This window comes from Phascolarctos cinereus, unplaced genomic scaffold, assembly GCF_003287225.1.
Source record: "Phascolarctos cinereus isolate Bilbo 61053 unplaced genomic scaffold, phaCin_HiC Scaffold_5;HRSCAF=322, whole genome shotgun sequence".
Classification (NCBI taxonomy): domain Eukaryota; kingdom Metazoa; phylum Chordata; class Mammalia; order Diprotodontia; family Phascolarctidae; genus Phascolarctos; species Phascolarctos cinereus.
In genome coordinates this window covers 47,600,618-47,617,475 of record NW_027555958.1, presented here as the reverse complement: position 1 = coordinate 47,617,475, position 16,858 = coordinate 47,600,618, and the positions used below count along the sequence as shown (strand labels likewise).

The 16,858-nt window shown below is 44.3% G+C and overlaps 1 protein-coding gene across 2 annotated transcripts in view; it reads left to right on the top strand.

Annotated features, from left to right (window-relative positions):
- The first annotated feature begins 5,868 nt into the window (after positions 1-5,868).
- Positions 5,869-16,858, top strand: part of PHGDH (phosphoglycerate dehydrogenase) — a 35,968-nt gene continuing 24,978 nt past the window's right edge. Inside the window, exons 1-2 of one of the 2 annotated variants that reach the window (XM_021003259.2) lie at positions 5,869-6,098; positions 15,519-15,670. In XM_021003259.2, the coding sequence (XP_020858918.1) occupies positions 5,961-6,098; positions 15,519-15,670 (290 nt within the window). In that variant the 5' untranslated portion in view covers positions 5,869-5,960. The remainder of the gene's footprint in view (positions 6,099-15,518; positions 15,671-16,858) is intronic. The other variant, XM_021003248.2, reaches the window with a different exon arrangement.

Sequence of the window (16,858 nt, the reverse complement as noted above, 5' to 3'; positions counted from 1 at the left end):
TTGGCCTCGAAAAGTTCATTGCTCTAGATGAGACAAATGTACATATAGCACTAGGAGGCACATTGGTTAACTAATCATGGTGAACAAACTCTAACCTTGAGACCATTAAACTCGGAGTCAGGACAACATAAGCTCAAATCTTGCTTCAGACGTTTAATCACTGTGTGACCAGGGGCAAGTCACTTAACTGCTGTGAGCCTCAGTTTGCTAATTCATAAAATGGTGATGATAATGGCATCTACCTTACAGGGTTGTATAACAAATCCAATAAATAATTAATTAATATAATAAAATAATATTATATATAATATATTGTATATACTATTATATATTATTTCCTAACTGCTTTCTGAATGGCAGAGAAAAAACCCTTTAGTTAGTTGATGAATCAGAACTGAGAGAATGTACAAAAGTTATTAACTAGCCCTCTTCTTTTTCCTTTTGGCGACTGAGTCAAGGACTGCAGTAAGTTTCCATCTGGGAAGAGAAAGGTAGCACCAGCGACCTCCTCTCTGGGGACTGTGAAACACTCGTTCTTATTTTTTCTATCTCTTTTATGTTTTATTATTTGCTGCTCTTTGGTGGAGCAGACCAGATCGTGACTCTGTGGGCTTTGAAAGGTCAGGAAAGCCACCAACTATCCAGAAAAATAGAGTTTATACCAGAGTCTCCAGCAGCAAAGCTCACTTGGTTCCTGAATGCATCCCTGAGGAGTGAAACACGAGCAACCAAGACATTGTGTCCTACAAACAGGGAAGTACCTTGTCCCTCAGATACATCACATTTGGAAGTGAACTTGATGGGGTGAATGCTTTTTGGCACCGTCTTCGAATGCCATGTGTGACGAATGGCAAGACGGTAAGGCGTTCTCCAACAGTTAGCTACTTTATTGCCAATTTTTAGCTACCATAAAAAGCGATCCTGTGAATTTTTCAATATATATTATAACAACGATGATGATAGCTAGCATTTATATAGTGCCAGTCACTGTTCTAAGCACTTTACAGATATAATCTTATTCATCCTCACAACCGCCTTGGGAGAGATATTATTATTCCAATTTTACAGTTGAGGAAACTGAGGCAAACAGAGGTTAAGTGACTTGCCCAAAGTCACACAGCTAGTAAGCATCTGAGGCTGGATTTGACCTCAAGACTTCCTGACTGTAAGCGAAGTATTCTATCCACTGCTCCAAATAGGATCCTTGAAAGCCGATCATTAAGAAAGTCCAGAACAAGGAAGTTCACCCTGGTCAGTCCACATTTGGAGTAGTGTATTTAGTTCTGCCATGTGTGAAGAAAGACACAGACAAACTGGAATGCAGTGAGAAGAAGGGGGTGACCAGTATGGTGGGAGAACTGGTCACCATGCCATATGGTGGTTGCTTGTAGGAAGTGCTGGTGTTCAGACTGGAGGAAAGAAGATTGGGGTTGGGGTAGGGATGATAGCAGGTGGAAAGCATGGAAAGCAATCTTAAAGTAATGAAAGACGATCCATTAGACTCTTCATTGTGCCCCAAAGCAGGACTAGCCGCACATTGTGGAAGCTGCAGAGAGAAAGCCTCAGACTCAATATAAGGAAGAACTCCCTAACAGTTATTGTTGACCAGAAGAGGAATGGTGTGACGCTGGGGTATTTCCCCTTACTTCAAGTAAAATTGTCAGTGATAGCAAAACTTTAGAGGCAAAGAGGTGGGTGCAGAGGACAGTGTATTGGAGTTGGAGCAGGGAAGTTTCCAGTTCAAACTCTACCTCAGACATTTCCTACCTGTGTGACCCTGGACAAGTCACTTAACCTCTATTTGCTTTGGATTCTTCACCTGTAAAATGTTATTGTTCAGTTGTGTCTGACTCTTCATGACCTCATTTACGGTTTTCTTGCCAGATACTGGAGTGGTTTGCCCTTTCCTTCTCCAGCTCATTTAACAGATGAGGAAACTGAGGCAAACAGGGTGAAGTGACTTGCCCAAGGTCATATAGCTAGTAAATGTTGAGGGAACTCAGGAAAATGAATCTTCCTGATTTCAAGGCCAGTGCTCTATCCAGTGCACCCTCCTGTCTAATAGGGAACCTTTGTTTTACCCGGGCTTAGCTTCTAGGAGTGAATATGAAAGGATTAAGCTCACAACAGCAGGGAAAAAATCCCTCAGCCCACTCTTTCAGTGATGTGATCTATTTGACAAAATCTCCGGGGGTTAGTGGATTTCCCAACATTGCTACCAGCTCCAACTTGGCCTCTTTGATGAAGAGCAGAAACACCACCTTCTGGCCTCTTCTCAGATGGAATTACTGGAAACAACCTACAGTTAAAATATGACTTTTTTGTAAACAAAGGTCAGGGTAGAAATAAAACAAGCAATGGAAATACTAAGTTACAGAGTAAGGTTGCAATGTAGAGCACTTCAGGGGAGAACAGCAGAATTTCTCCTAGTCATCAAACTGTGTCTTCTCTCTTATGGGGCCCCTCCTTTTGAGGCAGAAGAGAAGAGAGTTGGGCTTGGCCACCAACATTTCCTTTACCATCTTACTCCTCTTTTCCAGACAGTTTTAACAACAGGTAAAATCCCATCTTGTGGAACTCTATTAGCCCTCCAAATGTTTTTATTGTGATGGCAGATATATATGTGTGTGTGTGTGTGTGTGTGTGTGTGTGTGTGTGTGTGTGTGTGTATTTGGAGTTATTGTCTTTATTCTTTTTTCTGGATCTAAAGCACCAGGATTATTCCCATGAATTAAGATAGGGTTCATGGTCTCCTGACTCACAAAACAGGCGGTATATGACAGCATTCTCTTGGGAAGTTTGAGCCAAAGATTTTTCTATTAAAAAGAATCAGAAGATAAAATAATTGAGAGCCAGGGCTGTCTGTAGGAAATTGCCAAGTGAAAAGAAGAGTTTGCTCCAAGGCCCTGTCCTGGGCCCTAATCTCTTTTCTCTCTGTGTGCTGTCTTTTTGACTTCATCGGCTTCCTGGGGTTCAATTATCTCTACACAAATGGCTCCCACAGTTATATATCCAGCTCTTGTCTTTCTCCCAAATTGTCAGCCACTTATTGGACATTATGAAGTGAAAGTCCTAGAAAGATACCAAACTCAACTTGGCCCAAACAGAACTTTCCCACAATCCATCCCTTTCTCAATCTTCCCTATTTCTCCTGAGGGCAGCAGCACCATTGTTCCAGTTAGACAGGCTGGCAACCTTGGAGTCAGCTCCTCATTCGCACTTACCTCACATATCCCATCAATTGCTAAATCATCAGTTCTATATTCAGAATCTCTTCTATCTATCCCCTCACATGGATACCACCCTCATCACCTCTCCTCTGGTCTGTTTCTATAGCTACCTATTCTTCCTGCCTCAAGACTTCTCTCTTTAATCCATTCTCCACACTATTCTTTCTTTCTCTCCTCCCCCGTCTCTCTCTCTCTGTCTCTCTGTCTGTCTCTATCTATCTCTGTCTCTCTCTGTCTCTCTCTGTCTCTCTCTCTCTCTGTCTCTCTCTCTCTCTGTCTCTCTCTCTTCCTCCTTCCCTCTCCCTCCATCCCCTCCCTCTCGTCTATATGTGCTATACTATAACAATATAGCATATGCGATACTATTATAATAATAGCTAGCATTTTACATAGAACTTTGAGACTGACAAAGTGTTTTACATGTATTACCTCATTTTATCCTCACAACCACCTTGGGAGATGGACACTATTTTACAGATGAGGAAATAGAGGCATAGAGAGGTTGTAACTTGCCCACACAGCCAGGTATCTAAGGTAGGATTTGAACACAGGTCCTCCTGCCTCCAGGTCCAACACTCAATCCACTGGGTCTGCTAGATACCACGTCATTTCCCTACTCAATGAATCACTGTGATTCTAAATCAAGATCCTCTTTGGGATCGAGGAGCCACATCTTGGCTCCAACATACTTTTCTAGCCTTATTATACATTATTCCCCTTTACACACTCTTTGGTCAAGCCAAACAGGCCTTCTTGTGTTCCCATTTCCTATTTCTGGGCTTTTACACAGGCCACCCCTGTGCCTAGAATGGGCCCCCTCCTCCCTTCTTCCCCTCAGAAACCACTGTTTCCTCCAAAGTCCTGAACCTACATCTACCACCTCCTTCTTCAGGCGGTTCCTTAGGCTCTCTGGCTGCTAGTGCCTAACATTGCTTTCCATTTATTTTGCATGTATTTGTATATATTTGTTTTGTATATACTTGAAAATATACAGGGCAACTAGCTGGCTCAGTGGATAGAGTGCTGGCTCTGGAGTCAGGGAGACCAGAGTTCAAATCCGACCTCAGACACTTACTAGCTGTGTGACCCTGGGCAGGTCACTTCACCCTGTTTGCCTCAGTTTCCTCATCTGTCAAATGAGCGGGAAAAGGAAATGGTAAAACCACTCCAGTATCTCTGCCAAGAAAATCCCAAATAGGGTCACAAAGAATCAAACACAATTAATGGACAAAACAACAACAAATGCATACCTATTATCCCTCCTATAGAAAATAAACTCTTGGAAAGTAGGAATTTTTTCACTTCTGCCTTTGTATCTCCAGCTCCTAACACAACACTCAGTACACAGTAGATGATTAATAAATGTTTATTGACTAACTGTCTGACTTAATAAATGCTCTTCGATTTGGTTGGTCCTAAACCAGTAAATGAAAATTGGAGGGGCAGCTAGGTAGAGCAGCGGATAGAGCACCGGCCCTGGATTCAGGAGGAGCTGAGTTCAAAACCCGCCTCCGACACCAAACATTTGTTAGTTGTGTGACCCTGGGCAAGTCACTTGCTTCCCATTGCCCAACCCCCCCCCAAAAAAAAGAAAGAAAGAAAATTGGAAAAATTGTGCATATCCTATCCCCACCAGCAAAAGCTCTTCCAGGCCCCTAGACATTTGTTTTTCATTGTTTGTTTTTCACTCACAAGAGTTTAAGCAGACTTCTTAAAAGTAAAATTTTCTTCCTAAAGTAATGGGTTTTTTGCGAAGTGGGGGCAGTGAAGCTAGGTGAAGGCAGGGATGTGGTGGTAAACATTTAACAAGTGGCTTTCTGAAAATGTATGCATGGTAGACTCAAGTTTAATCTGAACTGTTATCATTTTCTCCATCACTTTCTTAAGTCTGGACAGCCAACAAAACGCTAAACCAAGCCCTGATTTGTACTGTTGGCCTGTTGTCAGGATGGAAATGCTCAATTTGACAATTTAGTGGTCCCAATCCCGGGAGGCAACATCCATACTTCAGCTCTAAATCCAGAAAACTATTGTCTGTATCAGTCCTTTGGCCCTTACACAGGAAGCAGCAAAGGTCTGGGTTCAGCTCCTGATTTGGGGCAAACCTCTCGGGTTTTTAGTTTCCTTGTGGAAACTGAGGAAGCTGCAAGGTGCCTGCCAGCCTCCAAGTCCTATGACCCGTCCTTGTGACACTCTGCCTCCTGTATAGTTCACATGTTTGATACCCAATCTCCTTTTAGATCCTGAGCTCGTTTAGGGCAGGAATCCGGTCTTATCCATCTGTGCCTAACACAGTGCTGGGCACTGTGAGAGGTGAACAGATATTGAATGAACGACTAAATAAATGAATGAAAGCTTACTTCTTAGGGGGGAAGAAATGGAGATAAGGCCCATTTTCTGCTATTATGGATTGGGCTTTTCGTATTTCATTTCAGACGCCAGTCAAATGAACATAATTTGTGTTTTTATGTAGGCACCAAGTGTGGGAAAGTGCTTCAAAGAAATTAGTTCAGCTCAGGAAGAGCAAAATGGGCGGGGAAACGGTGAGGGAGGGTGGTTGCCCGAGGTGGGGGGGAAAGAAGGCGGGATTATGGAGATTTTGAACGTTTCTGCCCAATCAATGCAAAGAGAAAAACAAACCCAAAGAGAATCTGGCTCAGTAGAGCACAGGCTTTCTCGCTTGGTGATTCCTGAAGAGCTCGAGTGCTGGTCTGGAGGCGGATTTTGACCATGGCCTTTGCTAATCTCCGGAAGGTCTTAATCAGTGACAGCCTGGACCCTTGCTGCCGCAAGATCCTGGAGGACGGAGGGCTGCAGGTGGTGGAGAAGCAGAATCTGAGCAAAGAGGAGCTGATAGCCGAGCTGCAGGTAACGTGGCAGCGCGGGACCGGGCCAGCCCGAATCCTCGCATCCCCGGGGCTAGCGCGGGCTCCCGGGCTGGGGGCTGCACTGGCCCTGGACGGACTCTGTGAGCGGGTCTGTGTCTCGTGAGCCTTGAAGGCTTTGTAGCAGCGGTGGGGCTGGAGTTGCAAACTTTCTGCTGAGCTCGTTTTTAAACGGAGGCGTTACTGTTTGGGCGGGTTTTCAGCGGGCACAGAAATGAGAGCAGTGCCCCATCTCGAACCCCTGTGCCAACTCTCTTTGCTGTAACTCTGATCACCAAAGACCCCGCGGGGATCGGAGGAAGGAGGGTAATAGGAGGAGTCTTTGGACAGTGGCTAGGGACTGGGGTGAGATGCATCGGGTGGACCAGGGGGTACAGCATATGGGGCTGAGGGAGTGCATTTCATGGGACACTGGGGGAGGGGGTGCATCGTGTCGGCCTAGGAGTGCATCACGTGGGACTGGGGGGGTGCATCGCGTGGGACTGGGGGAAGGGGCATTGCATGGGACGGAGTAGGGGTGCATTGCATGGTACTGAGGGAGGTGGTACTTGGCATGGGACAGATTGCATTTCATTGACCTGGGGTGGACGTGTGCGGGGAATGCATTTCATAGGCTTGGAGGTGCACGAATAGGCGGGGGGAGGGGCGGTACTTGGTACGAGACAGCGCATTTCTTTGGCGGGGGAGGGGTGCGGGGCTCAGGACTGGGAGCAGGGAGTGTTAGCTTCTTCTCAGACCAGCTGGCACCTCCTGGGCCCCGGGGTTCCCCCCAATCCTACTTTGGGCTGGTGCACTCAGCTCCCTGGGGGTGCTGGCTCAGCTCGGGCCGAGGCTGCTGCAGGAGCTGCAAGGGAGGGCGGCTCTGCGGAGCCAGGACGGCCCCGGGCCTCCTCCGTCTGATGCAAGAAGGAGGCGCGCTTTCGCAGCCCCGCGCCCCGGGTTGGGCAGGGGGGATGGGGACTGGCTCGCTAGGTCCTCTCTCCTCCCCCATTGGAGGCCTGAGCACATGCAGGAAGGGACCTTTAAGTTCACTCCCCTCATTTTATAGATGAGGAAACTGAGATACAGACAGGTTAAAGCGACTGCCCAGAGGCGCACAGTTAGCAAGAGTGAGCCTTTGAGATTTGAATCCAGGATTTCCTTCCAGCGTTCTATCTCCTATACCAGTAGACTCTGGATGGCAGAATGAAATTGACTGTCTAAAGCTCTGCTTGCGGTGATAATCTTCTCTTACCTAAGAAGTTATCTCCTGTTAGGGTTTTGCTGGGGATGGTGGAGGAGAGAGTGAGGCTGGTGACCTCGCACAGCCCTCCCTCCCTTAGAGCCAATTCACTTGCAAGTCACGGCATCCCCTTCCTGATGTCATGGTCCTCTTCAAGAAAGGGGACAAATAACAACCACCGCCTCTTACAGGCATAATTTCCAAACATAAATAAATAATGCCATGCTCAGCTTTCTTAAAAAGTCTAATTGCTGGCCGTTTTCTCCCTGGAGAGAAATGAGAAAATGATTAAATTTGTTTTTGGTGGCTTGGATCTAAAATTCCTGTGTCACCCCCTCCCCACCATTTTTTTGGCCGGTCCCCAGCCTCAGGCACATCAGCCTTTTGCTGTGCCTGGTTTCCCTCCCCCTACCAGCCAGCCAGTTTGACAAGCCCTGGACTTTCTACCTCACCCCCTTCAAGCCTTTCCTCAAAATCTCTAGGTTCCTCAAGTCTCCAGGTCCCTCAGATCACACCAGGCAGTTAAGTTACTTACGCCCCAGGGATACAGCTTAGGTAAGGCTGTACATCTGTGCCCCCTGGAATGCCAGTTTGGTACTTGGATCATGGACCATAAGTCGGTCTATAGAAAGTGTGTCCTAGAATGTGCCCAACACTGTGTTAGAACTATGGGATTAGAAGTGTAACACGCTTGGATCTTGATCTCTGCTTAAATGCAGTTACTCAGCGATATAGGAAGAGTTTCCTATGGAATGGAATACTTAGAGGTTTTGTCAAGTAAAACAAGGAGATTGAATAAGATTCATGTGAGGTTTCCTCCAATCCTGGAAGCCACAAGCATATGTATGTCAATTGACTCGAATCTGAGTCGGTAGAGAGAAGTAGGGAGAGCGTGTTAAGGAAGCAGCTATGAGCATGAAGTCAGCAAGGGCCCAGTTCAAACCCAGCCTCAAACACTTCCTAGTTGTGTGACCCTGGACAAGTCACTTAACCTCTGGTCTGCCTCAGTTTCCTCATCGATAAAATTAGGATAATAGCAGCAACTTAAATGAGGTAATATATGTAAAGGGATTTGCAACCCCTTTTGTAAAGGGCTGGATAAGTTCAAACTATTATTAGCATGGAAAAAAAAGGCCTAGGAGGCAAGAATCGTGCTGATCACATTACTTGCTGGACAGTATGTGCTGGGGAACACAGAGGTCAGTTCACCTGGAGCGTGGAAGGAGTGCACTGGGGGAATCAGGGGAGATAAGATTGGACAGATAAAATTGGGTCAGACAGCATTTTGAAAACCAGGGTCCTGGTAGAGCCTCCTTTATTCTGTTAAATATCCAGTTTCCCCATTATATTCAAATATAAGTAGATTAAAAGATTCTGTCACTGCCCCGATTAGTCTGCCACGAGGACCCCCTGGGCTTGTAGGGCCTCTTAAGGTGGTGTGAGGAGTGTAAACTTTGCTCCCAGCACTGTTCGGACCACTTCAGAGGAGGTTTGCCTTCCCAGAGCATCACAAAGTACTTTGCTACCATTAACTTATGAACCTTTGCCACACCACCCTTCTCTCCCAGGACGAATGGCCATTCTCCTCCTCATTATTGCAGAAGTTGAGTGGTAGGGTCCTCTATGACCAACCTACACCTGAAAACAAATTCCCTCTGCGACATCTCTGACAGGTGGCCGGCCGCTGACCCAATACCTCCAATGAGGGGGGAAACCACTGCCTCCTGACGCACCCCATTCTGTTTTTAAATAGCTCTAGGAACTTTTTTTTCCCTAACATCAAATTTAAATTTGCCTCTCTGTAAATTCCACTTCTTGCCCCTCTGGAACTAGAAATGTCAAGTCTATAATACTTCTATGTGATAGCCTTTTAAATCCTGACTTCTTTAAATCCATGGACTTCTTCCATGACCCCGTCCTCAGTCTTTTTCCCCTGCTCTGGGCTAAACAGCCCATTTCTTTGAACCAGTATTCATATAGCACGAAACTGAGGTCTTTTCATGATCCCAGTTAGCCACCCTCCTCCAGTTATTGTCCGGCTTTATCAGTATCGTTTCTGAAATGCATCACCTAGAACTGAGCACTGTGCTCCCGATGTGGGCTGGTGAGGGCAGAGTACAGTCATGCTATCAGATACCTCCCTAATCTGGACCCTGTGCTTATCCCGAGGTAGCCTCAGATTGCAGTATCTTCCTTGGTTGTCATATTACCACGTTGACAACCATTGGAGGGTAGACATAGGGCCAGGAGGGACCTTGAAACTCCCCCCTCCTCACTTAAGAGATGAGGACTCATCATCCAGAGAAATGAAGCAATTTGTCCAAGGCTATGTTGCAAATAAGTAGCTGACTCGAGATTTAAACCTACCTAGCCCTTAGTTCACATTCAGCCCTCTTTCCATATTATGGTTCTGAAGCTAATTTTTTTTAACAATCCCAAATGTAATACAGTATTTATCGCTAGTAAATCTAATCATGTTTGCTGTGGTCCAGTGCTCCAGCTTGTCAGTATATGTGTGTGCTTTTATAGATATGTAGATATAGATACACACATACATATATACATGCACATATTATGTATACGTGTATATGCTAGAGCATTGGACCACAGTGCACATATGCATGCATGCATATATACACTTATGTGTGTATATATATTTATCGATAGATAGATACATGCACACATACGTACACATGTATATGCAAGAGCATTGGACCACAGCACATATACACATACACACACATACAAACATATATACATATGTGTATGTGTATTTATAGATAGATACATGCACATGTACACACACAAGTATGTATGCTAGAGCATTAGACAACACACATATACACACATGCAAATATACACGTGTGTATACATGTGTATTTATAGATAGATAAGTGCACACATACATATACACACAAATATATATGCTAGAGCATTGGATCACAGCACACATATAAACACATGCATACACGTATGTGTGTATGGGTGTGTTTATTTATAGATATACATATACATATATTAGAGCATTGGACCGTAGCACACATATACACGCATGCATATATATACATGTGTTTATATATATACATACATATACATGTGTGCATGTGTGTATGTGTATTTATAGATAGATACATGCACACGTACACACACATATGCTAGAGCATTGAACCATAGCACACATATGCACACATGCATATATACGCATATGTGTGTATGTATGTGTATTTGTAGATAGATAAATGCACACATACATATACCCACAAATATATATATATATATATATATATGTTAGACCATTGGATCACAGTACACATATAAACACATGCATATATACACGTATATGTATATGTGTGTATTTATAGATAGCTACATGCACGCACACACATTGGACCATAGCACACGTATACATACATGCATATATGCACATATGTGTGTATTTATAGATGGATACATGCACACGTGTACACACACACGTGTGCTAGAGCATTGGACCACAACACACATATATACACATGCATATATAAATCTCTGTGTGTATGTATATGTGTAATGTACACATATACATATATATTTCTAACTTGTCAGTATATGTGTTGGGGGAAGGAGGGAAAATCCTGCCTTTGTCATTCAGTATGGCAGCTTCCCCACCAGCTTGGCATCATTGGCAAATCTGGCCAGGTTGCCGTCTTATGTCTTTATCTAAGTCATTGATAAAAATGTTAAATAGTACAGATCCCCTAGAGTTCTGTACCGGAGACCTTGCAAGTTGTCATCAAATCTTATCGACTGCTTTTTAGGTCAGGCCATTCAGCTAGTTCTAAATCTATCTAATTGTGCTGTGTCCAGCCCACATCTCTTTGTGCGTATACACACCTATGTGTACATGTATGTATATGTATAGATGCATGTATACATACACTACACATGTATGTGTATATGCCCATATGTATGTATGAACATGTGTGTATTTGTATATATAATATTTTGGTTTTATTTATATGAACCTTGTGTGTGTGTGTGTGTGTGTGTGTGTGTGTGTGTGTGTGGTTTCTCGAGCATTTATTAAATACTTGGCTAAAAACAAGCAGCTAAACTCCACGCACAGCATTCCCTTGATATACCAGTTTAGCAGCCCTATCAAAAAGAAAGCAAAGGAATGAGCATTTAGCAGATGCCTGCTGTGTGGCAGGCACAGTGATGTTATCTTGACTGATCCTCACAATCCTCTAGGAGGTGGGTATTTATTATTTTCTGCATTTTACTCATGTGGGAACTGAGGTTAAGTGACTTGCCCAGGGTCACACAGGTAGTAATAGGCTGAGGTGGATCTGAACTCAGAACTTCCGGATTCCAGGGGCCTCCAGAAAAGGAAATGAGGTCAGTCGGGCATGACCCGTTTGTCATGAAGCCTTGCTGGCTCTGTGTAACCATTGCTTCTTTCTCTAGATGTCAACCAACCATCCCTTTGTTATTGTTGCTGTTGTTGTTTTTTTCAATAAGATTTTCTTGGGAATCAGTGCCAAGCTTATTGACCTATCACTTTTCTTCTTTTTGAAAATAGGGGTGGCATTTTCCCCTCTCGACTCCTTCGGGGCCTCCCCCATCTTCCATAACCTTTCAGCTATGGCTAGGGGGCCTCCGCTGGGACCTCCACAGATCCCCTCCAGAGCCGAGAACGGGCCAGGTCACATGGACTCATGAAGCGTGGCCGAGATGGGCCGCCCTTTCCCTATTTCTGTACCTATTGTGCCTGTCAGTTCTTTTTTAGCCGTATTTGTTCTGACCTTTCCAGTCCGGTGCTCGTTCTTCTTGGCAGAGAAAATGAACAAAATACGAATTGAGAAACTCTGTCAAGAGTTATCATCTCATCTGCTCGAAGCAGCGACCCTAGCCCTTCTGGTCCCCTCTGCTCCCAAATATAAATTAACATTTTAAAAGCAAAACCCTTTATATTGTTTTTGGCCTTTTCCGGCAGCCTCAACTCTTAAGTTTACCACGCTGGTTGCTGTCTTTCCCGGATCACGCCATGCTTTTGTGACTTGCTGTGGATGCTACATTCTGGACATAACTTCTTAAAATCTAAGTTCCCTCTGCATCCACATTGGTCTTTTTAGATAACTGCCCTTCGTCCTCACCCTGAAAATTATTCCGCTCAGGCCTCAGAGTTTTGTTTTTGAGAACTTCCTATCCCTTTCAGTTTTTCTTCACCTGTAGAATTTTACTCTGTGAGATCCTACTTATCTTTTGAAACCTTTGAAATCTCTCTCTCCAAATCTAGGGTACGCATCAGACTGAAGCTGTGCTCGTTCTCTCTCTCTCTCTTCTCTCTCTCTCTCTCTCTCTCTCTCTCTCTCTTCTCTCTCTCTCTCCATCCTTTTCTCTCTCCCTCTCTGTTTCCATCTCTTTCTGTCTCCCTCCCTGTCTCTCTGTCTTCCTTTCTTCCTCTCCTTCTCTCCCTTCCATCCCTCCTCCTCTCTTTCTTTCCTCTGTCTCCCTGTTTCACTCTGTCTGTCTGTCTCTCTCTCTTCTCCCCCATCTCTCTCCTTCTTTCTGTCTGTCCTTTTTTCTTCTTCTCCCTTTCTCCTCCACTCTGCATCTCTCAATCTCCCTCCCTTTCTTTTTTTTTTAACATTAATTTATTTTTAGTTTTCAACATTCACTTCCATAAGCTTTTGAGTTTTAAATTTTCTCTCCCTCCCCAAGACAACGTGCAGTCTAAATATAGGCTCTATCTCCCTCCTTTTCTTCCTCCCTCCATCTCTCTCTCCCTCCATCACAAGCCTTAAGAGGGACTCGTCACTTCCCTCCAAAGGTCGCATCAGTTCCACCCCACCATACAGTTTCTTCTTGTTGGCAGGAATTGCACCTAGAATTTCCCTTCTTTGTTTCCTCCACCTTTTGGAGAATGAAATGATCGTTAAGACAAGTCAAGAAAGCATTAGTTGCTCTACTTTTGGCAGCTGTCTAGATAACTCAAACTCCCCAGAATTAGTATATCATGTCTCTGCTCCAGGCCTGTGATCTGTTTTCTTCTAGGAGTGAAACGAGCCTGCACTTTGAGTATGAGAGAAGTCACTCAGCCATGCAGAAATACAAACATCACGGGGGTTATTGCAAATCACTCAGCAATTCCCCTTGCTCTCCCTGCTTCCTGGGAGTGGGATCATCAGTTTTGACCTTCTCATTCATATCTCTGCTATTTAAATGTGACAGGAGACGAGTTTACCTGTTGCAGAAATGGGCCACCGGCCTAGAGACTCCCTATACATTAGCAATGACTGGGAATATCACCCTCTTAGACACTGGTGACGTCTTAGAAGGAATAGGCGTGTAAAAGGAAATGGGGCTTGGAAGAAGAGGACGGACTGGAAATTCTCCAAGGTTTCCAGTTCTTTAGATAAAAGGTCAGCAACCCACAGCCCAGAGGGTCGAATCCAGCACATAATTGTATTTTAAAATGTGAGAGAGAAGAAAAAACTCACCATTCCTAGCTAAGCCCTTGAGTTGTCGTTTACCAAATTTTGCTTATATCCAGTTCTCCCAAGGCAGAAGTTTGATGTAGCTAAATTTTATCCTACTTTTCCGCTTCCTTTTCAGCGTTTCCTATGTGGAGAAGTACCCGGATCTCTGAATCTTTTTTCTCCTTCATCAGTTTTTATCTGTCAAATGCTGACTAAGGCTTAATGGTGTTATGAGCTCACCACCAGGAAGACTTTCTTTGTGACCAACTTAAGAGCCCAATGCTCCACATGAAGTTGTAATTTTTACTGCCCAGCCATCAGCAGAAAGAGGGACAGCTCTAGCTTTTTGGGCTTGGGGGTTGCTGTTGGTTTGGGTTTTTTTTTAAATTTCTTTTTACATAAATATTCCAGTCCAGCTAGCACCCCACCTTGGCTCTTTCATAGGCTGCTTGCCCCGGCTTGTCAGACTCAAGAAGGTAGCATTGCAAAACCATTATCAAAGCACTCGACATTCGAAAATAACCTGTTTTCACTGCCTTCATGGCCTAGATACTTGAACAAGGAAAAAAAAAGGAAAGAAACGTTGACAGTGACATCTGGGGTGGGGGAATCCGTCCAGCTCCCCCATTTCGCAGATGAGAAACTTGATACCCAGGGAGGCTGCATGAGGTTACCCGAAGTTTCATAGTCAATGGCTGACTTGTACTAGACTCCAAATCCCCCGAATTCTGGCCTTTTTCATTTTGTGGTACCTCACATGGGCTCCCTCCACGCCTGGTAAAGCAAGAGACAGAAGCAGACTTGCTTTCCATCCTGCATGTTATGGGACCTCTCATCATGTGCCTAGGCAGGAATATTCTTGTTCTGGGAAGATAAGTATTAAATAATTCAAGATTACATCAGAAACCTAAAATGGGGACCGCAGACGGTTTCCTCGGGCTGCGTGGTTAACCCCACTACTTGTTCACTGGTTGTGGCTCTTGGGAATTGAGGGTTCCCTTCAGCCCCACCTTCCCTTCTGTCTGGTTCATAGTAGGCATTTAATAAATGATTGATTGATCGACTGGTTCTGTCTAAAAATAGAATGTTCTCCCAATTTGGAATGGTTTCCATATCTCTGTTGGTTAAAATAGCCTTTATGTAGCATTGTAAGGTTTGCAAAGCACTTTACAAATATGATCTCATCTGAATCTCACAAACCTGGAAGGTAGGCACTATTGTTATTCCCCATTTTACAGAGGAGGAAACTGAGGCAGGCAGTGGTTAAGTGACTTGTCCAGGGTTACACAGCTAGTCAGTGTCTGAATTCGTATTTGAACTCAGGTCTCCCTGAATCCAGGCCCAGCACTTTATTCACCTAGCAACCTAGCTTTCTTCCAGGGCTCAACTCAAGTGTCACTTCACCACAAATGCTTCCTCTGTGAAGACCTCTCAGAGCTAATAAGAGGCACATAGAGATTAGCATCTGGTGGGCAGCATCATGGATAGGGTGTTGGGCTTGGCATCAGAAAGACCTGAGTTCATATCCTGCCGTAGAAACTTGCTAGCTTTGTGACCCTGGGCAAGTCATTTACTGTCCTCAGGGTGTTTCTTCATCTGTAGAATGGGTATAATAATAGCCCCTACCTCCCCAGCATTATGGTAAGAATCAAAGGAGATCATGTTAGGTGTGCAGTGCTTTGTAAACTTTAACATGTTGTGTTAACTCACTGTGCTTCAGGACTGTGAGGGGCTGATCGTCCGCTCAGGGACCAAAGTGACCGCAGACATCATCAATGCTGCTGAGAAGCTCCAGGTGGTGGGCAGGGCAGGCACAGGTGTGGACAATGTGGATTTGGAGGCAGCAACGAGAAAAGGCATACTCGTCATGAAGTGAGTGTGGGGCGTGAGGCGGGTGTCAAGCAGTTCTCCTGCCTCCGTTTTCTTATCTGTTAAATGGGAACAGTAATAGTTATATTGCCTCCTTCGCAAGGTAAGTTATAAGAAAATAATTTTGTAACTGTCCAAATGCTGTATAAATTTGAATAAACAGTAGTCAAAAAAGGGTTTGATGGCAAGAAGGTATGGACTGACAAACAAGGGAAAATACTAATTGTTATAATTAGTCTCAGGATAGCTATTTCTGCTCCTGCTGAATCGTAGAGTTAGAACTAACGTTATAGAGCCATTACTCTAGCTTTCCATTTCCAGATGGGCTACTATTTAGACCAAGAAGAAAGATGGCATATGTGAAACGTAGCAATAATTAGCATTTATATAGGACTTTAAGGTTTGTAAAACACTTTAGCTATGTGATCTCATCTGATCTTCACAATCACCATATGAGATACGTACTGTCATTATTCCCTTTTTAAGATGAAGATGGTTAAATGATTTGTCAAGGGACACACTAGGTAGTTAAGTGTCTGGGATAGGAATTGAACTCATCTTCCTCACTCCAAATCCAATGGTCTATCCATTGAACCATCTATGCTCAGCAGAAAGACTGTAAATGGAGCAAAAATTCTCCCTTTTGCCTATTGTCTCTGCAAGGTAGAAACAAAATGGGTACTTTTCCGAATGGTCCAGAAAACTGGAAACAGATGTTATGTAATGACATCCAGTGTTGCCATTTACCAAGAGAAATAGAGAGAGAGACAGAGACAGAGAGAGACCGGGGGGGGTAGAGAAGGAGGGAGAGAGAGAGTCAAAAAGAGAGACAGAGAGAGAGGAGGTAGAGAGAGATGGAGAGAGGAGAAAGAGAGAGACAGAGGAAGAGGGGGAAGAGAGAGACAGAGAGAGGGAGAAGGAGGGAGAGAGAGAGATGCCAGAATCCTGTGTTAGTCCTTGGAATCCGTTCTGCGGCATTATCATTCCACTCACCATCAAAGCCCGTTCCTAGGCTTTCCTCTGCACTTACTGGGCTGCTATTTGCTTTGAGATGACCCTTCCAGCCTTCATTCACAGTGCAGGGTTTACTGGACAATTCCACGTCAGATGTCAATAAAGATTGATAAGAATATTCACTATTACCCAATTACTGCAATCAGGAAGGCAGAGACTCCTGTCAGTAGTTCTCTT